This window comes from Anomaloglossus baeobatrachus, chromosome 6 (assembly GCF_048569485.1).
Source record: "Anomaloglossus baeobatrachus isolate aAnoBae1 chromosome 6, aAnoBae1.hap1, whole genome shotgun sequence".
Taxonomy (NCBI): Eukaryota; Metazoa; Chordata; class Amphibia; order Anura; family Aromobatidae; genus Anomaloglossus; species Anomaloglossus baeobatrachus.
The window spans coordinates 415,196,074-415,221,594 of NC_134358.1; the positions used below are offsets into that span (position 1 = coordinate 415,196,074).

Below are 25,521 nucleotides of genomic sequence, written 5' to 3' on the forward strand. Positions count from 1 at the left end.
TCATCACCGGGACTGATTTCCAGGAGTCTCTCTTCAGTCTTCACACAGACAGATCTCCAGCACACATCCTCCATGTGCAGCACTCTCAGGCTTCCCCCTGTTTCTAAAACTAACAGTCTCTTAAAACCCAACCGGATACACCCACAGGTGGAGGTATGTGATTCTCCAGCTCTGTCCATCACACTGGTCACAGTTTAAAGGGAACCTAACCCTTAATTACAACCCAAGTTCTATGGAACTACAAGTTCCATAGTCACACCTTCAGTTCAATATGACAAGGGGATCCTTCTCCACTGCGACCATCCACAACATTGGTGGTCGCTACCTCACAATATATATATATATATATATATGTATATAACAAAAATCATACATTAACTACACAATAAATTCTAGAATACCCGATGCGTTAGAATCGGGTCACCTTCTAGTGACAATATAATTTTCTTGTCAAAATGCCTAGTACAAACACTTGCACAGATGAAATGTGTATATATGACAATATTTTATTCAGATTATCTGAAAACATGCATTGCAAATCCGAACAGTAGTATCAGTGGTTGATTATGCCATTTAAGCATTTCACATTAAATAGTGGCATTCTTTGGATGATGGGAAACATCATGGGCATCATGATGGCTGGAGTTCCAGATGATGCAGCGTGTGATATCACCCTGGTTGATGTGTACATGTGAAATTTTAATATTTTAATTAAAGCTTGGGCTACATGGAAACTTATTGTAGGACTCCAAATTACTCTACAAAAGTCTCCATGTAGCTCAGGCCTAAAATATACAATTTATAGTTGCATAAAGCTACAGTTGTGATTTTAATGATACATATTAGTGCATTCCATCATGGCGGGTTCATCATGATTCTTATAAGCTTTACGCTCTTCTTACACGCATCCTTTATTGGCCAGTTGCTCTAAGTTGATGTTTGAGAAGTAGAAAAATTACAGCTGCTTTCCAAACTAAAACACTAGAAAAAAAATGGTGACATATTAAATTTTCTGCTTTGGTTTTGACTGTTTCTCAAACAAGAATTAAATGATAGGTTCTATGACCGAATTAGCACTGCAATATTTTGGTATCAACAAAAGTGTTCACCTGTTTGATAAGGTTCATTCTGCAGGTTAAAGGGAACCTGTCACCAGATTTGGTGACTTTAAGCTGCAGCCACCACCACTGAGCTCTTATATATAGCATTCCAGAATACTGTATATAAGAACCCAGACCACTGTGTATAACGTAAAAAACACTTTTATAATACACACCTGAGGGTGGTCTTGTCCGATGGGTGTCACTGCTCTCTGGTTTGGTTCCCCCTTTCTCTGGTCCAGCACCTCCTCTCTGTGGCGATCTCCATCTTCCTTCTTCTGAGGCCCGTGTGCATGACTCATCCTACGTTATCCACACTAGCCAGTATTGAGGTTCTGCACAGACGCACTTTGATCTGCCCTGCTGAGGGTAGATCAAAGTACTGTAATGCGCAGACATGAGGAAACGTTAAAGACCGCCGACACATGCGCACTACAATACTTTGCCTTAGTAGGGCAGATCAAAGTGCGCCTGCGCAGGACCTCAATGCTGGCTAGTGTGGATGACTTAGATGCATCATGCACACGGGCCTCAGAAGAATCTCTATAGCAAGAGTGGACCATTCATATTACAGCATGAAAAAATATGAAATATTAAAATATAACTTTTAATAGTGCTTGTTAAAAAATGATAATAATCATAATAAAAACGTGAATATAAAATGAATTACCTAATCCCCAGGTCACCAAGCTCAAATTGACCACGGAATCAGGTACGACACAAACAAACAACTTCCTCTCTAGGTCAGGCTTATTGCCAATATTCCCTAGTTGTCTCAAAGATAGTTATCACAGGGAACCACCCTCCACAATCTATCTTAGAAACTTTACAATTTCAGAGAAAAAATAGTGAGATAACGTACCATTGCTTATACTCATGTCATTTTTACCACAAATGATCATTGTAAAAATGGAACAATCTCACCACAAAGCGGGCTTATTCAAAATTTAATCAGACGTGGAGTAAATGCTGATAAACCTCCTTAGGTATCTTATCGCTCCATCCTCCAAATAATAAACCAGGCAGACATCATGTAACTCCCAACGCATTTCTTTTACACTTGAAAATCATCAGGGGAGCCTATGTTACTTGGATTCTGCACGTCTGGTTAGCCACTAGTTAATTCCACATAATGGCTCATTCAGAAACAAGTGCCCATAACGGACATGACGTGTCCACAGACATTCATATTCCTAGTGGGCCTCAGAAGAAGGAGCATGGAAATTGCCACAGAGAGGAGGCACTGGGTCGGAGAGAGGAGGCACCTGACTGGAGAGCAGCGACACCCATTTGACCAGACCGCCCCTAAAGCGGGCTTTACACACTGCGATATCGGTCCCGATATCGCTAGTGGGGGTACCCGCCCCCATCTGTTGCGCGACACGGGCATATCGCTGCCCGTGCCGCACAACATCGCCCAGAGCCGTCACACATACTTACCTGTCCGGCGACGTCGCTGTGACCGGCGAACCGCCTCCTTTCTAAGGGGGCGGTCCGTGCGGCGTCACAGCGACGTCACTGAAGCGTCACTGAACCGCCGCCCAATAGCAGCGGAGGGGCGGAGATGAGCGGGACGTAACATCCCGCCCACCTCCTTCCTTCCGCATAGCAGCCGGGAGGCAGGTAAGGGGAGCTTCCTCGTTCCTGCGGCGTCAGACGCAGCGATGTGTGATGCCGCAGGAACGAGGAACAACTTCGTTACTGCTGCAATAACGATTTTTAAGAATGGACCCCCATGTCGCCGATTAGCGATTTTGCACGTTTTTGCAACGATGCAAAATCGCTTATCGGTGTCACACGCAACGGCATCGCTAATGCGGCCGGATGTGCGTCACAAATTCCGTGACCCCAACGACTCCGCATTAGTGATGTCGCAGCGTGTAAAGCCCCCTTTAGGTGACTATTTTGAAAGTGTATTTTATGTTCTACACAGCGGCCTGGATTCTTATATACAGTATTATGGAATGGTGGTGGTGGTGGTGGCCGCAGCTTATAGTTGCCAAATCTGGTGACAGGTTCCCTTTAAACAGGGATTTGAAGATAATGCTATAGTGAAAAGTATTATCATCCTTCAGATAGACAGTTATTGCATAAGAGGCATGTTTTAATCATTTTTTATGATAATAGGGCATCAAGGCCACCAATAGTCCCATATATATATGAATCCATGTCTCTTACTTTGGGAAGAGGCATGTGGCTACTACTGTTGCTGTCACTATACATAGGACCTATTCCTTTCACTCTTTTAACTTAGGTCCCTAGCTGTCAGTCACACATACCAAGACTGATTTTGAGCTTTGAAAGGGGAGCACTCTCTTTTTGGTGATGAGGATTTAAAAACATTATATGGAAATATGTAAAAGGGGTTGTCTACTAGGAAACAACCCTTATTAATGGCCACAGTGTGCCACAAAACCGATAAAAATCTATATTTTCATCCAGGACTAGCACTGCTCCTCTGCTCTTAGCTATTTATGTTTCTTATCGGTCTCCAGACATAAATAGAGTCAGACTTAAATTTCTAAATGGAAAAAACAGGAGGTAAGCATTGATTTTTTTTTAAGGCCATTAATAAGGGATTTTCTAGTTTTGGACAATGCCTTTCATAGTAATGACTTTCCCGTGGCTTAGTATACAAAAAATGATACGCTTTGTATAGTAATGCCGATCCAACAAACATGAACATACCTCCCAACCGTCCCGGATACAGCGGGACAGTCCCTCTTCTGAGCCTTTGATCCCGGGTCCCGCCCGTGAGGCTGTTTGTCCCGTGGCTCCACCCACCCACTGTAGCCCCGCCTCGCTGTTTCTCCCTTCTATTCATTACAGAGTCGAGCGCGCACCTTGAAACTCCTGTGACTGCTGCTGAGGTATGAATCACCCCCTGCAGCAGAGCGACCCCCCTGCAGCAGAGCCGCCCCCCTGCACCAGAACCGACCCCCCCCTCCCCCAGAGCCGACCCCCCCCCTCCCCCAGAGCGGACATCCCCAGTCCCGAAGCCTGCGTTTCTCTGCAGCTGTTCTCTGACTCCCCGTGTGCGGCTTCCCACTGCTGCAGACACACGGGGAATCAGGAAGCTGAGGAGACCGTGCAATCAGCACTTCTCTCTCCTGCAGATAGCACTGGCCAGTAATAACCTATGCAGAGTGACATCTGCAGGCTTCTATTAGCTTACCGATCAGTGGTCTCCTGCCTGTGGAGCTGCTGGGTCCTAGCTTCCCAACAGGTTCAGCTCTGCTTTATCCTGGCTCCCCTACCAGTTAAAGGGAACCTGTCAGCAGAAATTTCACAATAAAAATAAAAGATTCCCCTCTGCAGCTCCTGGGCTGCTTCTAGAAAGGTTCCTGTTGTTATTGTGCCCCCTTTGAGACCTACAAAAATACTTTATGAAGTCTTACCTTTTTGTATGCAAATGTGTTTTTATGGTCACGGGGGCGGGCTGTCTGGCGTCCGTTATTCCCCCTCCTGCCGCTTTACGAAGTCCCCCATTGCTCATTTACATACACAAGGACGCCTTCCTCATGTAACTGTCCTCCCGAAGTTTTGCGCATGTGAACGCTTTTTCAGGTGATTGCGCAGGCACGAGATTATGGGCGGCGCTGTGATTGTCATCAGCAGCGTTAACCAAGTACCCGCCCATAATCTCGTGCCCACACTTTTCCCTCTGACTCCACCGTTATGCGCAAGTGCTGGCCATATGAACCATGTTACCTATTACTGCTTGCACGAGATTATGGGCGGGTACTTGGATGACTTTGCTGATGACAATCACAGCGCCGCCCATAATCTCGCGCCCACGGTAATAGGTAACATGGTTCATATGGACAGTGCTTGCGCATAACGGTGGGGGCAGAGTGAGAAGCGTGGGCACGAGATTATGGGTGGGTACTTGGATGACGCTGCTGATGACAATCACAGCGCCGCCCATAATCTTGCGCCTGCACAATCACCTCAAAAGCGTTCACACTTTGCACAGTGCTCAGTCCGGCGAGAGTGGCACTGGGCATGCACAAAACTTCAGGAGGACAGTTACATGAGGAAGGCGTCCTCATGTATGGAAATGAGCAATGGGGGACGGCGTACAGCGGCAGGAGGGGGAATAACGGACACCAGGCAGCCCGCCCCCGTGACCATAAAAACAGATTTGCATACAAAAAGGTAAGACTTCATAAAGTATTTTTTTAGGTCTCAAAGGGGGCACAATAGCAACAGGAACCTTTCCAGAATGCAGCCCAGGAGCTGCAGAGGGGAATCTTTTATTTTTTTTGCTAAATTTCTGGTGACAGTTTCCCTTTAAAGGGAACCTGTCAGGTGCAATATGCACTCAGAGCCAGGAGCAGTTCTGGGTGTATATTGCTAATCCCTCCCTAACTGTCCCTGTATACACTAGCATAGATAAAGGCATCTATAGAAAAAGTATTTTTAAAGAGCTTATATCTTATGCTAATTAGCGCGGGGACTAGTCCCAAGGGCGTTACTTCACTTGGCAGGTCGGCTCACATAGCGTGTTAGTACTCACACGGGGGCGTAATAACATGCTAACATGCTATGCGAGCCGACTAGCCAAGTGAAGTAACGCCCTTGTGACTAGTCCCCGCGCTCATTAGCATAAGATATAAGATCTTTAAAAATATTTGTTCTTGATCTCTTTATCTATGCTAGTGTATACAGGGACGGTTAGGCAGGGATTAGCAATATGTACCCAGAACTGCTCCTGGCTCTGAGTGCATATTGCACCTGACAGGTTCACTTTAAAGGGAACCTGTCACCAGATTTGGGGCCTATAAGCTGCGGCCACCACCAGCGGGATCTTATGTACACATTCTAACATGCTGCATACCTCCCAACCGTCCCGGATACAGCGGGACTTTCACGCTTTACGTTGTTTGTCCCGTTGCCACGGGCGGGACGGCCGGCTCCCGGGCTCCGCCCACCCACTCTCTCTCTGCCTCCCTGCTTTTCCCTCCTACCATCCTAGTAGACGTGGCATAGAGAGGAGCGCTGCCTGTGCTGCTGCTGGTACAGTAAACTAATCTCCCCAGCGCTGATTTGCCTCCCTCCCCCCTCACCCCGGCCGGAGCCTGTCTGTGCGGTCGGCCGGCCGCCTCTCTGTGCGGTCGGCCCGCCACCTGTCTGTGCGGGCGCCCCCCTGCCGCCTGTCTGTGCGGGCGCCCCCCGCCGCCTGTCTGTGCGGGCGCCCCCCTGCCGCCTGTCTGTGCGGGCGCCCCCCCTGCCGCCTGTCTGTGCGGGCGCCCCCCTGCCGCCTGTCTGTGCGGGCGCCCCCCTGCCGCCTGTCTGTGCGGGCGCCCCCCTGCCGCCTGTCTGTGCGGGCGCCCCCCTGCCGCCTGTCTGTGCGGGCGCCCCCCGCCGCCTGTCTGTGCGGGCGGCCCGCCGCCTCATTGTGCGGGCGGCCGGCCGCCTCTCTGTGCGGGCGGCTGGCCGCCTCTCTGTGCGGGCGGCCCGCCGCCTGTCTGTGAAGGCGGGCGGCCGGCCGCCTGTCTGTGAAGGCGACCGGCCACCTCACTGTGCGGGCGACCGGCCGCCTCACTGTGGCTGCCTGCGTGTCCGTGCTGGAGGCCCGCCGGCTGCCTGCGTGTCCGTGCTGGAGGCCCGCCGGCTGCCTGCGTGTCCGTGCTGGAGGCCCGCCGGCTGCCTGCGTGTCCGTGCTGAATGGGTGTGGATGGGGAGTGGATATGGGCGTGACTGTGAAATGGGTGTGGTTAGGGGGCGTGGCCTAAAAATTTGCAGCAAACTTTGGCCCTCTTTTCCTTCTTTAAAAGTTGGGAGGTATGCATGAATATAGTAAGTCTGGACACAACTGAATATGTCTGAATATGAAAAAAGACCTTTAGAGAGAAGGTCATCCAAATACTTACCCTGGAAATATTCAGTAGTCTCATGCACATTCTTTTCCACGACAGGAAAAACATTGAGAAGGTCCAGGTCCCCAGCAACCATCTTCAGAGCATAAAGGATCACATATTTTTCCTTCAGCAACTATAGAAAAGTAACATTCATTATTAAAGCTAACCGTACATGAAATATATTGTAGCGTAAAGTTGACGTTCAGGACAGCAATGTTCTTAAAGAGGATATTTAATCAGTTTGAGCATATTACATTGGCCACATCATGAAAAAGTAGCTGCAGAACTGAGTAAAACATAGTTTTTATTTTTTACTTTTTACTCTCATCTCTCCATTGGGGAAATTTTAGCTTGAAAACATTATGTTATAATTTATGATAAGTCTTACTGGACATTACACAGAGATTTGTCTCTAGGGGCATGTACTTTTTCCCCTGCATATGTGACGCCCTGGATTAGCCAGGTAGTCACAGACATAACAACATACACAGCCCCCACCCTAGACAGTTACAACAGTCAACCAAAAACCCTTGTTGCCTCCCTCCAGGGTCTGATGTCCACACCAGGTGGGGCAGAGCCAGGCAGTTGGCCCCACCCACCGAGGAGTTCACAGGCCTGGAGGTGGGAAAGCAGTCAGAGTAGTTTGAGAGGTAAAAGTGAGAGGACAGTAACTGTAAGTGTCTGGGTCGGAGCCCAGGCACTGACAGCAAGGTTGGCAGACGGTGGTGGCCGTCTGCAAGAGTTAGTGGAACCGGTACCGAACCGAAGTGAAGCTAAGCACACAGGCAGGGCCATCGGATATACAGCCACCGCCACAGGCTAGAGATCCAAGGGATAGCGCCTGCGGGCAAAACGGGCTCCTACGGCACCTATACGCCGGGGAGCGGACTACCGGTGGGCAGCCACAGGAGTCAGAACATTCTAACAGGTGCAGGGAAAGACAGCCACCATCACACCGTCCGGGGAGAGCACAACAACACTGCAGCCGGCTGCGGGACCCATCCATCCGGCCGTTTGTTTTACCAGAGACTCTGTCATTGACTGTCTGTGTGAGTACACCAGTGCCATCCGGCACCGCACCGTGCTGCCCCTGCAACCCTGCATCCCAGCCTCCCCGTATCACCACCGGGCCCCGGGATCACCAAACCCTACCCACGGAGGGGACAACATCCTAGCTGCTCCCTACCATCTCTCCCGGGATCCCCGTCACCAGCAGTGGTGGTGCCCTCATCATCACGTCCCGTGGGTGGCGTCAACGAACTCTCTCCCCAAATAAACCATCCCTTTTCACTCACGGGTGAGGAGCGCTGCTCGAGTCCCCAGGTCCGGCCCACCACTCAAGCCATCGAGCAGCAGCAGCAGAAGCCCCGGACCCGAGCGTGGCAAGTGCGTCCCCTCCGCCCGCGACACATAAGATTGACCAATCATAAGCAGGAGGTGTCATGCAGACAAAAACAACACCCCCCAGAAGGTTCTAAGAACATGCTTTCTCCTTTGAGATGTAATGATAGACAGCTCTGCTCAAAGCTTTGATCTCCACAGCTACTGTGTAGTATAGAGTAGAGTTGAGTGTGATATGAAACATTACAGTGCTAACCATGAACCACCATGCCGCCTTTAACCCCTTTCAATAAAAATATAACTCTGGCACACCGGATATGAATATGAGATGTCCAGAATAAAGAGTATAGGAAACTTGCTTTCTTTAGTGATGCTTTAATGTGAAAAAGTTAATAACAAAACAGATACAGTCCATTCAGTCTGACATTTCGGCCTTTGAAAAAATTGGCCTTCATCAGGGTGAAATTATCTATATGAATAATGCAAAATGAGAGATATTCATATCTAGCAAAAAATTGCAAAAGAGGACTGTAGACCTCTAACCAAGATGTAATTGAATAATCTGTATGAGAGCGATTGGTGAGGGATCCGTTTTGAGGCCTGTGTGTGGAGACAGGAACCCAGGAAGAGACTGTTCACTCTAGATTAAGTTGAACCAGTGGAGAGTCATTGAGATGAGTAAGAACCTATAGAGGCGTTAATGAAGCATGGTATGTATCCCACTATATGTCAGGATGTAGGGGAGATTTCATGTATATCGTAATTCCAACGCAGTAAACGTGATAATTATAGTGAGGGTCCTTTCCCAAGAGAATATCTCACCAATGGACATGTTATAGAGGCATAACATGCATCCTGATTTTACCAAGGTGTTAGAAGGGTGTAGTGCAGAAATGGTGTATGTAATCTAATAGGTACTGTAGAGACAGTAGGGTCCTCTTTTTCAAGGATTGTTCTCACAGTGGACCTCAGCCATCATTAAAGGTTAGGGTGGCTGTGAGGGTCCACTTTTTCAGGAAATGATCACACAATAGAGCTCAGCCATCAGTAAAAAGTTAGGTAGAACAGGGTAATTGCAAGTGGAACTTCAGGGAATACAAATACTGGGCTGGAGTGATGGCTTTCACTCACCAGCATAGACTGCACTGACCGGCAGGAGGCTTCCTTACATGTGCCTTGCCATCACTCCAGCCCAGTATTTGTATTCCCTGAAGTTCCACTTGGAATTACCCTATTCTCCCTAAACTTTTACTGTCGGCTGAGATCTATTGTGCGATAATTTCCTGAAAAAGTGGACCCTCATTGCCACCCTAACCTTTACTGACGTCTGAATTCCCCACCCTAACCTTTACTGAAGGCTGAGGTCCATTGTCAGATCATTCCTTGAAAAAGAGGACCCCACTGTCTCTACAGTACCTGTTGGATTACATACACCATTTCTGCACCATACCTTTTCAACACCTTGGCACAAAGCAAGATGCATGTTATGCCTTTATAACATGTCGGTTGGTGAGATATTCTCTTGGGAAAGGACCCTCACTATAATTATCACGTTTACTGTATTTGAATTACGATATACATGAAATCTCCCCTACATCCTGACATATAGTGGGATACAAACCATGCTTCATTAACGCCTCTATAGGTCCTTACTCATCTCAATGACTCTCTGCTGGTTAAACTTAGGCGGGCTTTGCACGTTGCGACATCGCAAGCCGATGCTGCGATGTTGCACGCAATAGTCCCCGCCCCCGTCGCAGCTGCGATATCCTTGTGATAGCTGTCGTAGCGAACATTATCGCTACGGCAGCTTCACATGGACTCACCTGTCCTGGGACGTCGCTCTGGCCGGCGACCCGCCTCCTTATTAAGGGGGCGGGTCGTACGGCGTCACTGCGACGTCACACGGCAGGCGGCCAATAGGAGCGGAGGGACGGAGATGAGCGGGATGTAAACATCCCACCCACCTTCTCCCTTCCGCATATCCTACGGGAGCCGCGGTTACGCCGGTAGGAGATGTTCCTCGCTCCTGCGGCTTCACACACAGCGATGTGTGCTGCTGCTGGAGCGAGGAACAACATCGGACCATCGCGTCAGCGTAATTATGGATTATGCCGATGCTACACCGATGATACGAATACGACGCTTTTGCGCTCATTAATCGTATCATCTAGGCTTTACACACTACGATGTCACCTGCGATGCCGGATGTACGTCACTTTCAATTTGACCCCACCGACATCGCACCTGCAATGTCGTAGTTTGCAAAGTACCCCTTAATCTAAAGTGAACAGACTCTTCCTGGGTTCCTGTCTCCACATACAGGCCTCAAAACGAATCCCTCACCAATCGCTCTCATACAGATTATTCAATTACATTGATTAGAGCTCTACAGTCCTCTTTTGCAATTTTTTGCTGGATATGAATATCTCTCATTTTGCCTTATTCATATAGATAATCTCTCCCTGTTGAAGGCCAATTTTTTGAAAGGCCGAAACATCAGACTGAATGAACTGTATCTGTTTTGTTAATAACATTTTCACATTAAAGCATCACTATAGAAAACAAGTTTCCCATACTCTTTATTCTGGACATCTCATATTCATATCCGGTGTGCCAAAGTTATATTTTTATCGCTACACGACTTCTTACTCTAGAGCAAGGGTGGGGAACCTCCAGCCCGTGGGCCATATATGGCGCACGATTACATTTTCTGCGGAACCCGGGAATTTGCTGGCAGCAGCATCTTGCCAGCTGCCGACCCAGTTTAAATCCCCCTGTGCGCTGCGAGGACGCGCATTAGTGTTCACTACTGAACGCTGGTCAGTGCTTGTGTGCGGAGGACTTAGTTTGTGGGCAGGGTTAGCACTCTGCGCCCCATCCCACAGAGTAAGACCACCAGCAGTTTCACGGCTTCCAGCGCTGTGTGCCCACTCCTCCTGTGCCAGCTCCAGCTGTGCTGTGTGCACACTTCCCCTGTGTGCTCTCCCACTGTGCTGTGTGTCCGCTCCCCTGTGCCTGTTCCGGCTGTGCTGTGTGCCCGCTTCCCTTGTGCGCACTCCCACTGTGCTATGTGCCCACTCCCCTCGTGCCCACTCCGGCTGTGCTGTGTGCCCGCTTCCCTTGTGCATGCTCCCACTGTCCTGTGTGCACGCTCCCCCTGTGCCCTCTCCGGCTGTGCTGTGTGCCCGCTCCCACTGTGCGAGTGAGCTCCTATGGTGCTGTGTGCCCATTTCCCCTGTGTACACTCCGACTGTGTTTCGTGCTCGGTCCCTCTGTGTGTGCTCCCACTGTGCTGTGTGCCCACTCCCAATGTGCGCCCTTCCACTGTGCTGTGTGCCCGCTCCCCCTGTGCATGCTCCCACTGTGCTATGTGCCCACTTCCCAGGTGCCGTGTGCCCACTCCCCCTTTGCCTTGTGCCCGCCCTACCAGGGTTGTGTGCCCCCTCCCCCACCAGGGCAATGTGCCTCCCCCTTAGTGCTGTGTGCCCCTCCTCCCCTAGGGCTGTGTGCCCCCCTCTCCTAGGGCTGTGTGACTCCCCCAATGCTGTGTACCACCCCCAGTGCTGTGTACCACCCCCAATGCTGTGCCCCCCATGTCCATACTCCCCCATACTATCTGTGCTCTGCAAGTGTTTCCCCCAGTGCTCCCTAGTGCTGTCCGTGCCCCCCTAGTGCTGTCTGTGCCCCCCTAGTGCTGTCCGTTCCCCCAGTGATGTTTGTGCCCCCAGTGCTGTCTGTGCCCCCCAGTGCTATCTCTGCCCCAAGTGCTGTCTCTGCCCCTCCAGTGATGTATGTGCCTCCCAAATGATGTCTGTGCCCCAAAGCCATATCTATGCCTCCCAGTGATGTATATGCCTTCAGCCCCTCCAGTGATGTATATGCCCTCAGCCTCTCTTGTGATGTATATGCTCTTAGCCCCTCCTGTGATGTATATGCACAGCGGCTCCTGTGTTGTATATGCCCCCAGTGTCTTCTGTGATGTATATATCACAGGCCAGGCGGGGCTAGAACATATACATCACATGAGGGGCTAAGGCATATACATCACATGAGGGGCTGGGGTATATACATCACATGAGGGACTGGGGCATACACATCACTGGAGAGGCTGGGTCATATACATCATTTTAGAGATGCTGGGGCCATATACATCACAGGAGGGGATGGGGACAAATACATCACATTGGAGATGCTGGGGGCATACACATCAGAGGAGAGGCTGGGGAATATATGTAGCACCCCTGTAGCCATCAGGGCCTACCCCCCTAGGGACCGGGAAGACCAGTGCCAGTCATACACAAAACTCCAGGTAATCCCAGTTTTCCCCAACAATCCCCCATACAATGGTGCAAGGCTAGGGTCGGACCAATGGATGGCCGCCTAGAGCCAGTCCAGTCCACTAGTTGACCAGGTGGGAGAGGCGGACTGAGGACAGAGAGTCAGATAGTCTGAGGAAGTCGAGGAGTGAAGGTGGACAGGAGGAGACGCACTGACATGGGGTTGACAGTAACCTGGTGCCAAGGAGGGTAGTTGCCGGTAGAGTACGGTGGAGTACTATGCACCGACAGGGTACAGGACCCTAGGACAGGCAGAAGCTCCAAGCCGGCCTGTTAACACCTGCACAGCAAGGAGACCATCGAGGACCTTGCTGACCCTAAGAATCCAAGACTCAGTAGCATCTTTGCATCTCTCTTGAGAGCCAGGGACAGGACCAGAGACTCCAACCCCACAGGGTTCACCGTCAGGTGGACAGCAGTTGAAAGAAACACCACTGGACGAGGACCCCCAGTTGCTCTACGTCATGGGGACCCACCAACCAGAGACAGGTGTAGGGTGTGCCGCCCTGCAGCAGTCAAACTGCTTGGATCCGGGGTTGCTGTGGCTCGAGGGACTCCGGACCCGGGGGCTTGCGGCCACTCAAATGTAAAGGGAGTATTTACAGGGGATAAATGTTCGTGAAACCACCTGCGGGTTGCGGTAAGGGGAGTACTGATACTGCCGAAGGGAGTACCGGGGCAGATGGTGTGGGTATGTGATGTTGCACCCCTTTCACCCTCCCGAAGTCTAATGGATGTTTGCTAAAGACTTGTTCGTACTCCTGTGCTACACTGTAAACCCCATGTTTCTGATGTAGAGGTGTAGAATCGGTGCCCACATGTAACTCCTGACACCATTTCTCTGGCTGACTCTGGGAGTTATCACTGGCTGACTGATCTGGTGTGCTTCGGGATTCTACTGCCTGGATGGAATCTGTATCGTAGTGAACAATATGGCAATAATGGCATATCTGGGCAACTTAACCTCCTCTTTCCCGCATTTCAACACTCGCACGGGCACTATTTCCTTACAGACATCAACCACTCCTCTGGCTGTCAAGACTGTGGGCCAGTATTCTGCGGGCAGGGACTCCACCACTGCCTGATAATCCTGTCCACGGGAACCTACAGCTGCCCTGCACTATATCATCATTTCACTCCGCTGGGGCACTACAAGAGGGGCTACATCCATCACCCGCACACCACCAATTTCTCCACCAGATAAATTTACCTTATGCAGCTGCAGGAGGGCTCGGATTTCCCATTGCAGGACCTGCTGTCACCCTGCTCCTTCAGTTTCAGAGAGCTGGTGAAGAAAAAACAGTACTTCCCCCATACAATTCTCAATGACATTTGTGCCCAAAATCATTTTAGGGTTCCAGTCACTAGGGTCATTCTGTACTATGATGAGTCCTTGACGCCCTAACTCCACCTGGCTCACCTTAATGGTCACCTCCTTGAACCCGACTTGAGTCACTGGTAACCCATTGACGGCATAGATAGTAAGGCCGTGATCCGGCGGGGTCAGTTCATCATCTGACCAGAACTTCTTATACAATATATGGGGTATTGTGGTTACCTGAGAGCCGGTATCAAGGAGTGCGGAGGTTGGGTCGCATCCAGGGTGAGGGAAACGATGGACCTTCCTCCCAAATACCGCTCCTGCCAGTCCACTGGGCCTTGTTGTTTTATTCCTGGGGATTAGTCCTTGGCCCCAGGGGTTGCCCATATAAAGGACAGTACCAGGCATAATAGCCAACCTTATTACACCTAAAATAGACAAGCTGTCCATACCGGTCGCTGTTCCTTCCTCCGTATGTCGAGGATCTTCCTCTCATCCAGGGAACATCCTCCGGGCAGTCAGCGAGCTGGATCTTCTCCGCCGGCTTAGTCTTTGGCTGGAGCTGCATCGCCTTTAGGATCCTATCGACGTCATTACTCAGCTGCTGCGTCTGTGAAGATAATTCACTGGAAACGCCCGAAAGCACTGCCGGAAATTTTGGCTCTGGCACTGCTACGGCAAGAAGCTGCACCTGTAGAGGAGATGTGCCGGCTTGCCAGGATGGTGGGAAAGAGTCAGTAGCCTCTGGAGGTTGCAAAGCCTTGATGGCCCGGTCCTTCAAAACGGCAAAGCCCATTACAGGATGTTCCAGGGCCCACAGCCGTAGCTGCTTGCGGTCTTCCACTGACCCCAGGCCTTGCAGGAACTGCTCGACAAGCATCTTATTCCCCTCCTGCTCACTGATGGTACTGGCCAGTTTCAAAGCCCACAGCACCGCTTGCAATCTTAAGGCAAAGTCTCTAATGCTGTCCTGGGGGCACTGTTTGCAACTGTAAAATCTCATCCTCAGCTCAGCCTCAGTGCGGGTCTCAAAGGCGACTTTCAGTCTTTCAAAGATGGCGGGTACCGAGGCCCGGTCCTGATCTGTCCAGGTCTCTATCTCATGCTCGCTGCGCCTGTTAACTGGCCGAGTACCACAGACGCTCGCTACCGGCCGGTCATCGCATAAATATCTAGGACAGTGCAGATCTTACTCTTGAGTCCCTGCAGGGCATCAGGTCGGCCATCGTTCTGGGGCAGCTAGGCGGCACCCGGCACATAAGGTAAGGTGATTGGCATTATTGGTGCGGCCACCTCAGCCTCGGGCACCGCCGCTCATGCGACCGGAGCGGCTTCTGCTGCGTCCGCGTTACCTTCATCTGGCAGGGGAAGCGCTACTACGCTCCCATCATCCGGTGCCGACATCTTCCTACTCCCCCTTGGTTTTCGTCACCAAGCTCTCTGGAACAGGGAATCTCTGGGAACGTCCGGCTCCAGCTACTACCGGTTTCCGGCCGCTCTTTCAGGTCGAACTGCTTGGATCCGGGGTTGCTGTGGCTCGAGGGTCTTCGGACCCGGGGGCTCGCGGCCACTCAAATGTAAAGGGACTATTTACAGGGGATAAATGTTCGTGACGCCACCTGCAAGTTGTGGTACGGGGAGTACCGCCGCTGTCGTAGGGAGTACTGGGGCAGATGATGTGGGGGCAGCCCGGTGTCAGTCCCTCCGCAGGTAGGGAAGGCCCTGGATGGTGGGGGGTAAGGAGATTTGGTGATCAGGTGGCTCGGCCTTGGGAAAGCAGGGTGCAGGGGTCGATTTACTCACTGCGGTAGTCTTGGTGCTGGATTAGGTGCAATAAACAGACACACAGATGTCCGTCACACCCCTGTCCAGTGTTCCGGATACCGGTCCCCGATTCCTGTGGTCCCGGATCACCATCTGCGACCCAACCTGTCGCCTCCCTGGGAGCTACAACTTCCCAGCTCCTCACTCTTTGAGGACCAACTCTCAAAAACCTGTCTCACCTCACACCAGTCTGCCTGACCCCTAGGTTGGCAGCCCTGCTCCAACTTGACCAACCCACTGGTGTGTCTGTACAGGTCATGGTGTGAGGTGTGGTTGGGATTTGTAGTGCGGATGTTAGGGACACCGTTGTTGGGAACCTGGAACTATGGGGGGTAGGCCCTGCACCCTGGGTGACAGGATGCAGTTCCCTGCAGTACTCTGATGTATTCAGGGGCGCTACAAGGAGAAGAAGGCACCAGATTACTAAACTGGCACTGGGATTAAGGGAACCTGTAGGTGAAACCAGCCGGCCTCGGGTAAGCAGTTACCACCAGCAAAAGTGAGTAAAAACCCAGTTGCACTAAACTCTTGTGTGGACTACCTTCTTCCGACACCCGTTACATCACCTACCTTATGGGGCCCAGCCCTGCTTGCGGAGGACCTACCATCCAGGCTGCCATTAACACCAGCCCCAGTAGTGGACATTGTGCAGTGGCGGCTCCATCCACATAGCCGCAACACCGCAAGTGGCATCACATGTGAACATTATCCTAAGCCCTTGTAAATATATCCCCTTTACAAAAAGGGCCCAGGGCACGAAACCGGGCAACGGCCACCAAAGTGACATTCCCCAGATATACACTGCCCGGGACCAAGTATCCCGTATCACTGGGCGCGACATATACATCACAAGAGGGGCTGGGTCATACAAATCAAAGGAGGGGCTGGGGCATCTCCTGTAATGTATATACAGCAGTCCCAGCGTCTCCTATGTGATGTATATACTGCAGTCCCAGCATCTCCTATGTGATGTACAGTGCCTACAAGTAGTATTCAACCCCCTGCAGATTTAGCAGGTTTGATAAGATGCAAATAAGTTAGAGCCTGCAAACTTCAAATAAGAGCAGGATTTATTAACAGATGCATAAATCTTACAAACCAACAAGTTATGTTGCTCAGTTAAATTTTAATAAATTTTCAACATAAAAGTGTGGGTCAATTATTATTCAACCCCTAGGTTTAAAATTTTGTGGAATAACCCTTGTTTGCAATTACAGCTAATAATCGTCTTTTATAAGACCTGATCAGGCCAGCACAGGTCTCTGGAGTTATCTTGGCCCACTCCTCCATGCAGATCTTCTCCAAGTTATCTAGGTTCTTTGGGTGTCTCATGTGGACTTTAATCTTGAGCTCCTTCCACAAGTTTTCAATTGGGTTAAGGTCAGGAGACTGACTAGGCCACTGCAACACCTTGATTTTTTCCCTCTTGAACCAGACCTTGGTTTGATTGGCTGTGTGCTTTGGGTGGTTGTCATGTTGGAAGATGAAATGACGACCCATCTTAAGATCCTTGATGGAGGAGCGGAGGTTCTTGGCCAAAATCTCCAGGTAGGCCGTGCTATCCATCTTCCCATGGATGCGGACCAGATGGCCAGGCCCCTTGGCTGAGAAACAGCCCCACAGCATGATGCTGCCACCACCATGCTTGGTATTCTTGGGGTCGTATGCAGTGCCATCCAGTCTCCAAACGTCACGTGTGTGGTTGTCACCAAAGATCTCGATCTTGGTCTCATCAGACCAGAGAACCCTGAACCAGTCTGTCTCAGAGTCCTCCAAGTGATCATGAGCAAACTGTAGACGAGCCTTGACATGACGCTTTGAAAGTAAAAGGTACCTTACGGGCTCGTCTGGAACGGAGACCATTGCGGTGAAGTACGTTACTTATGGTATTGACTGAAACCAATGTCCCCACTGCCATGAGATCTTCCCGGAGCTCCTTCCTTGTTGTCCTTGGGTTAGCCTTGACTCTTCGGACAAGCCTGGCCTCGGCACGGGTGGAAACTTTCAAAGGCTGTCCAGGCCGTGGAAGGCTAACAGTAGTTCCATAAGCCTTCCTCTTCCGGATGATGCTCCCAACAGTGGAGACAGGTAGGCCCAACTCCTTGGAAAGGGTTTTGTACCCCTTGCCAGCCTTGTGACCCTCCACGATCTTGTCTCTGATGGCCTTGGAATGCTCCTTTGTCTTTCCCATGTTGACCAAGTATGAGTGCTGTTCACAAGTTTGGGGAGGGTCTTAATTAGTCAGAAAAGGCTGGAAAAATAGATAATTAATCCAAACATGTGAAGCTCATTGTTCTTTGTGCCTGAAATACTTCTTAATACTTTAGGGGAACCAAACAGAATTCTTGTGGTTTGAGGGGCTGAATAATAAATGACCCTCTGAATAAACTTTTCACAATTTAAAAAAAAAATAAAAAAAGCTGATCTACAGTCCAAATGCCACAATGCCAAGTTAATTCCGAATGTGTAAACCTGCTAAATCTGCAGGGGGTTGAATACTACTTGTAGGCACTGTATATGGCCCCAGCCCCTCCTGTGATGTTTGTACAGCAGTCCCAGTCCGTTATGTGATGTATATGATTTACCAATCTTATTATAACAAAGAGTTGACTGCGTTCCAGACCGAGACAATCCTGGAAAAGCAGTTGTGAGAGGCAACATGATCAATGACACCAAAAATTAACCACCGCACCAAAGAGAAGCAGCTCTGGCCACCACACTAGGGGTGAGTTAATTAATTGTTTGTCCATATGTAGCTGGGTAATTTTCCCATTGATAATTTTGTGCAGCCACCGAAGGTTGGTAGAGAAGGTTCCCCACCCCTGCTCTAGAGCACCCATAATCAGGTGGTTGAGCCAGACTTCCCATTTATCTATTTTAACCCCTTTCAGTCACACTCACACCACATGCACACAAGTGTGTATGTGACATTAATTTATCACTTAGAGAGGAACCTTTATAGCCCTGTATATTATAGAAAACAAACAAGTAGGGGCGAGTAGTACTTCTTTTTAAAAGGCACAATTCTGAATCTTATGATGACTATGGAAAAGTATGTATAAAGCTACAAAATGAGCTGCAGCCCCCTTATTGTGAAGATGAGTGATACACCTGAGACAACTAGAGGATTGGTTCATTGGCGGGGAACTGATATGAGTCAACTACGATGGATAGGTTGTAAGAATGAATGAGTACCAGACAAGCCAATGCAATGTATTGCTGCCAGAGAGAGGTGACAGTGAGTGTGGAGCTGCTAAAAAGTTTACAAGTATATTTTTTCTTGTTACCATGTCACAGTCATTGTGTGGGATGAGAATCCAGGACAGTAGTGCTACTATGCAACAATGTTAACCAATTATTCATCCAGTTTTATCTTTATCTTTACAGTATTTGATTTTCATTAAAATGAATAAATTAAATAAATAGATTTAGAAGTCATCATTAGGCCGGAGTCACCCTTGCAAGTGATTCCTATGAGGCTCGCATCGCATCACCCGGCACAGCTACACACTCTCCTGACAGTGAGTAAGTTGCATATATCTCTATGCAGCTGAGATGCTCCTGTCCGGAAAGCGGCAGGCCGTGTTGGGTGATGCGATGCGAGCCTCACAGGAGTCACATGCAAGTCACTCGCAAGTGTGACTGCGGCCTTACAAAAATACTAGTTGGGAGTTTTAATCCGTACGGAGGTTGTAAAGGGATTAACCTCTATGGTACAAAAGGATAATTTAGACAATCCTCATAGAAGAAAAGCTCTTACCACATTCTTCTGGGCTTTTGTTTGATATTTTAATTTTTTGCTGTTTTGTTCTGGAAATTTTAGTCCAGTTAATTGTGTCAGAATAGCAAAGATTCTTACTTCGTCTAATAATAACATCACCGTCACTCACTTCTTTAAGAGATTTTAATCCCAGTGAAGATATTGATACATTTGATACAACAAGTGCATATTTCCAACTAAAATGCAAAATAAAACACTTTGATAGTTTATAGAACACAAAAATAAGCTTTTTCATTTTTGGGCTTGTGTGGAGACTTTATGGGCCTCATCTTTCCAAACTACACCTGCAGTCCAGTGGAATACCTTACATGCAACAGTAGTTAAAATTGTATTGTCGAGCTACAAAAATTCTACTTATTTATACCAAGTCTACCTCATGCTATAAAAAAGCCCCATTCATCATTTATGCTTTTTTTTCTTATTTTTCTTAAGTCTTGTGGTTTACACTACTGCTTTTGTGCGCTAAGTTCTTCAAAATGGCACACGTCCTTCATGAATTTTCATGAATTTTGCACAAAGTAGAAAACACTTTTTTTTCCTGTCTTTGACAAGGTCCATCTTTTGCAAAATGGTGACAATATTACACTAATCTAGCTGGCCTATATAAAATCAGTCCAAGGGGTACAGGAGTAAATTTGCTCCACATTTTGCATTTTTTAAATGCATTCAATGAATTAGTTTAAAACAATTTGAAAGCCCCATTCATGTAAAAATCAGAAAACTAACTAAACCAACAAAAAAAAATAAAAAAAAGTTAATTATTCAGTGAATTTTTCTTAAATCAAAAAGTCACTAAATGAGAGGTAATCACACCAAAAAACTGGAAACAATGCATCATGGCATTTTAACTAAAGTGTTGACTTTTTAGTCCGTAGACTTTCTGTTTCCAAAAACAACCTCAAACTCAGCAACGGAGATGAACAGAAGAACTGATACAATTGTTAAATAAAGACATATTGATAAAACTATAAAAACTGTTTACATGGGTCAACAATTTTTTCTGCATTTATTTCTCTAGAGATATTGCAATCTATGTTTATTTAAAAGCAGGCAGCACATACACCATGCTTAATATTTTAGCCACTGTATTGTGATACGTTTGTATCCCTTAAGACCACACAAATTACTCGTAAAAGCTCTTTCTTACCATCTAGATAAATTTGAATCATATACTATATGTAATGAATAATACTCGATATGCGCGTTGGGGTTCTCCACACAGAGACTGTCCTCCACCCAGCACGTTTGTCCTCCACCCAGCACGTTTTCTTTCACTTTAGCAGGTATATACTCTATATCCTCTATGTCCTATTATGCTGACTGAACCATTGTTGCTCTCAGTCTGTTAGTATATGCCTTAATGGACACTATATACAAGGTTTAATATACCCCCAGTGTTGGCAATGTGCAATACCTGCATACATCCCGTTTGTGTCTACATGTATTCTATGTCTTTGTTCATGTGTATTCAGTATTTGGTTTGACATATTCTTGATGTTTATACATTGTGTACCCACTGTAACAATTTTTGTTGTATGTCTATACATGTATTCCCTCACGCTACAATAGGTTCTTTTATTGAACCTTCCCCCTTGTTTTGTAATCATGTATTAATAAAGTTTTTGTATATATTTTGGACCAACAAAAACGTATTTTCTCTCTGTTCAAATGTAATAAAGGGGGTTCTCAAGAATGTAATAAAATGGCCCCCCCTCATCTGAAGAACTTCAGCATGAGATGTGTCTCCACTTACAGGAGCCCAAGAGAAGTGTGTGATAGGAAAAGATATACAGTCAGGGCCAGAAATATTTGGACAGTGACACAAGTTTTGTTATTTTAGCTGTTTACAAAAACATGTTCAGAAATACAATTATATATATAATATGGGCTGAAAGTGCACACTCCCAGCTGCAATATGAGAGTTTTCACATCCAAATCGGAGAAAGGGTTTAGGAATCATAGCTCTGTAATGCATAGACTCCTCTTTTTCAAGGGACCAAAAGTAATTGGACAAGGGACTCTAAGGGCTGCATTTAACTCTGAAGGCGTCTCCCTCGTTAACCTGTAATCAATGAAGTAGTTAAAAGGTCTGGGGTTGATTACAGGTGTGTGGTTTTGCATTTGGAAGCTGTTGCTGTGACCAGACAACATGCGGTCTAAGGAACTCTCAATTGAGGTGAAGCAGAAAATCCTGAGGCTGAAAAAAAAGAAAAAATCCATCAGAGAGATAGCAGACATGCTTGGAGTAGCAAAATCAACAGTCGGGTACATTCTGAGAAAAAAGGAATTGACTGGTGAGCTTGGGAACTCAAAAAGGCCTGGGCGTCCACGGATGACAACAGTGGTGGATGATCGCCGCATACTTTCTTTGGTGAAGAAGAACCCGTTCACAACTTCAACTGAAGTCCAGAACACTCTCAGTGAAGTAGGTGTATCTGTCTCTAAGTCAACAGTAAAGAGAAGACTCCATGAAAGTAAATACAAAGGGTTCACATCTAGATGCAAACCATTCATCAATTCCAAAAATAGACAGGCCAGAGTTAAATTTGCTGAAAAACACCTCATGAAGCCAGCTCAGTTCTAGAAAAGTATTCTATGGACAGATGAGACAAAGATCAACCTGTACCAGAATGATGGGAAGAAAAAAGTTTGGAGAAGAAAGGGAACGGCACATGATCCAAGGCACACCACATCCTCTGTAAAACATGGTAGAGGCAACGTGATGGCATGGGCATGCATGGCTTTACAGTACAGATGGACAATGACCCCAAGCATACAGCCAAAGCTACCCAGGAGTTCATGAGTGCAAAAAAGTGGAACATTCTGCAATGGCCAAGTCAATCACCAGATCTTAACCCAATTGAGCATGCATTTCACTTGCTCAAATCCAGACTTAAGACAGAAAGACCCACAAACAAGCAAGACCTGAAGGCTGCGGCTGTAAAGGCCTGGCAAAGCATTAAGAAGGAGGAAACCCAGCGTTTGGTGATGTCCATGGGTTCCAGACTTAAGGCAGTGATTGCCTCCAAAGGATTCGCAACAAAATATTGAAAATAAAAATATTTTGTTTGGGTTTGGTTTATTTGTCCAATTACTTTTGACCTCCTAAAATGTGAAGTGTTTGTAAAGAAATGTGTACAATTCCTACAATTTCTATCAGATATTTTTGTTCAAACCTTCAAATTAAACGTTACAATCTGCACTTGAATTTTGTTGTAGAGATTTCATTTCAAATCCAATGTGGTGGCATGCAGAGCCCAACTCGCGAAAATTGTGTCACTGTCCAAATATTTCTGGACCTAACTGTAAATCTGACTGAGCACAAAGGATTTTTGTCTCCAGCCTCAGTCCTCTGTAATCAGTCATCCGAGAAGATTTATTTCTACTATTATCACAACCTTTCTCCAGCAGCTCCAGTATGTGTGGTTATGATACAGCTTCTGTCAGATGAGATACAGGTCAGATGAGACACAGGTCTCGGGAACAATGTTTCTTCGGACTGCTGCCCGTACATCAAGTAACTAAAACAGGTTACAATTTGAATTACAGTGCCTTGAAAAAGTATTCATACCTAGAGAACTATGTCACATTTTTTGACATTAAGCCAGCTTTACACGTTGCAATTTGTTGTGCAATCACGTTTGCGATGTGACACGCCCAGATCGCATATGTGATCTAATGAGATTGCACGTAGGTCGTTCATTTGCAGTCACACGTGCGTTAGTAGTCTATGTTAAATTGATCGATTTTGTGTGCGATCCTTTAGATCATGTGTTCTGTGACGTATGCATTGGTCACCCTTTTTTTTTTTTTTATTTATTGACTTGCCAAGCGTGTGTAATGTGTAGGGATGCATTTTTACTATGTCATCTGCCATTCAGCTCTGCTACATGGCCGCTAACAGCAGACACAGACAGCCATGTAGCAGAGCTGAATGGCAGATGACAGCAGACACAGAAAGAGCCGCACGATCAGAATGAACTCGGGTGAACTTCACCCGACTTCATTGTCATGCTACGGCTCTGTCTGTGTCGCGTCCTGATTAGCGGTCACCAGTGAAGGACTCACCGGTGACCGCTAAACTCCTGAGTAACTGAATTGAGCAGCCCTCTCTCATATTTCACCGATCTCCGGCGCGGCGCTGCACGGCATTCACACTGCTCCGGCGGCTTTTACTATTTTGAAAAAGCCGGCCACTCATTAAACAATCTCGTATTCCCTGCTTTACCTGCCCACCAGCGCCTATGATTGGTTGCAGTGAGACACGCCCCCCCACGCTGAGTGACAGGTGTCACACTGCACCCAATCACAGCAGCTGGTGGGCGTGTCTATACTGTGCAGTGAAATAAATAATTAAGTAATTAAAAAAAACGGTGTGCGGTCCCCCCAATTTTAAGACCAGCCAGATAAAGCCATACGGCTGAAGGCTGGTATTCTCAGGATGGGGAGCTCCACGTTATGGGGAGTCCCCCAGCCTAACAATATCAGTCAGCAGCCGCCCAGAATTGCTGCATACATTAGATGCGACAGTTCTGGGACCGAACCCGGCTCTTCCCGATTTGCCCTGGTGTGTTGGCAAATCGGGGTAATAAGGAGTTATTGGCAGCCCATAGCTGCCACTAAATCCTAGATTAATCATGTCAGGCATCTCCCCGAGATACCTTCCATGATTAATCTGTAAGTGACAGTAAATAATCACACACACCCGAAAAAATCCTTTATTAGAAATAAAAAACACAGCAACAGCGACGTCGCTAGGCAGGTAAGTATGTGAGATGGCTCCAAACGATTTTTTGCGCCACGGGTAGCGATTTGCCCGTGACGCACAAATGACGGGGACGGGTGCTTACACCAGTGATATCGCTAGCGATATCGCTGCGTGTAACACCCCCTTTACCTGGGCCAAAGAGAAAAAGAACTGGGCTGTTGCTCAGTGGTCCAAGGTGTTTTCAGATGAAAGTAAATTTTGCATTTCATTTGGAAATCAAGGTCTCAGAGTCTGGAGGAAGAGTGGACAGGCCACAATCCAAGCTGGTTGAGGTCTAGTGTGTGAAGTTTCCACAATCAGTGATGGTTTGTGGAGCCATGTCATCTGCTGGTGTAGGTCCACTGTGTTTTATCATTGCCAAAGTCAGCGCAGCCATCTACCAGGAAATTTTTGAGCACGTCATGCTTCCCTCTGCCAACAAGCTTTTTGGAGATGAAAATTTTATTTTCAAGCAGGACTTGGCACCTGTCCCCACTGCCAAAAGTACCTGGTTTAATAACCACAGTATCACTGTGCTTGATTGGCCACCAAACTTGACTGACCTAAACCCTATAGAGAATCTATGGGATATTGTCAAGAGGAAGATGAGAGATACCAGACCTCATAATTCAGACGAGCTGAAGGCTGCTATCAAAGCAACCTGGGCTTCCATAACACCTTAAAGGTCGCTTTACATGCTGCGATCTCACTAGCGAGATCGCTAGCATGCGTACCCGCCCCCATCGGTTGTGCTTCACGGTTAAATCGCTGCCCGTGGCGCACAACATCGCTCGGACCCGTCACACTACTTACCTGCCTAGCGACATCGCTGTGACCGGCGAACCGCCTCTTTTCTAAGGGGGCGGTTTGTTCGGCGTGACAGCAACGTCACTAAGCGGCCACCCAATAGAAGCGGAGGGGCGGAGATGAGCGGGACGTAACATCCCGCCCACCTCCTTCCTTCCTCATTGCCAGCGGCCGCAGGTAAGGTGAGGTTCCTCGTTCCTGCGGCGTCACACATAGCGATGTGTGCTCCCGCAGGAATGACGAACAACATCGTACCTGTAGCAGCAACAATATTTGGGAACTGGACAGCGTGTCAACGAGCAACGATAAGGTGAGTATTTTTGCTCGTTAGCGGTCGCTCGTACGTGTCACACGCAACGACGTCGCTAACGAGGCTGGATGTGGGTCACAAATTCC

At 48.0% G+C, this 25,521-nt stretch overlaps 1 protein-coding gene across 1 annotated transcript in view; it reads right to left on the reverse strand.

Moving 5' to 3' along the window:
* Window positions 1-558: 558 nt before the first annotated feature.
* LOC142243948 (epidermal growth factor receptor-like) overlaps window positions 559-25,521 on the reverse strand; it is a 191,565-nt gene continuing 166,602 nt past the window's right edge. The window contains exons 14-16 of the mRNA XM_075316140.1: window positions 19,551-19,747; window positions 6,977-7,097; window positions 559-981 (exon numbers count right to left, since the gene is read on the reverse strand). Coding sequence (XP_075172255.1) covers window positions 6,997-7,097; window positions 19,551-19,747 — 298 coding nt within the window. The 3' untranslated portion in view covers window positions 559-981; window positions 6,977-6,996. The remainder of the gene's footprint in view (window positions 982-6,976; window positions 7,098-19,550; window positions 19,748-25,521) is intronic.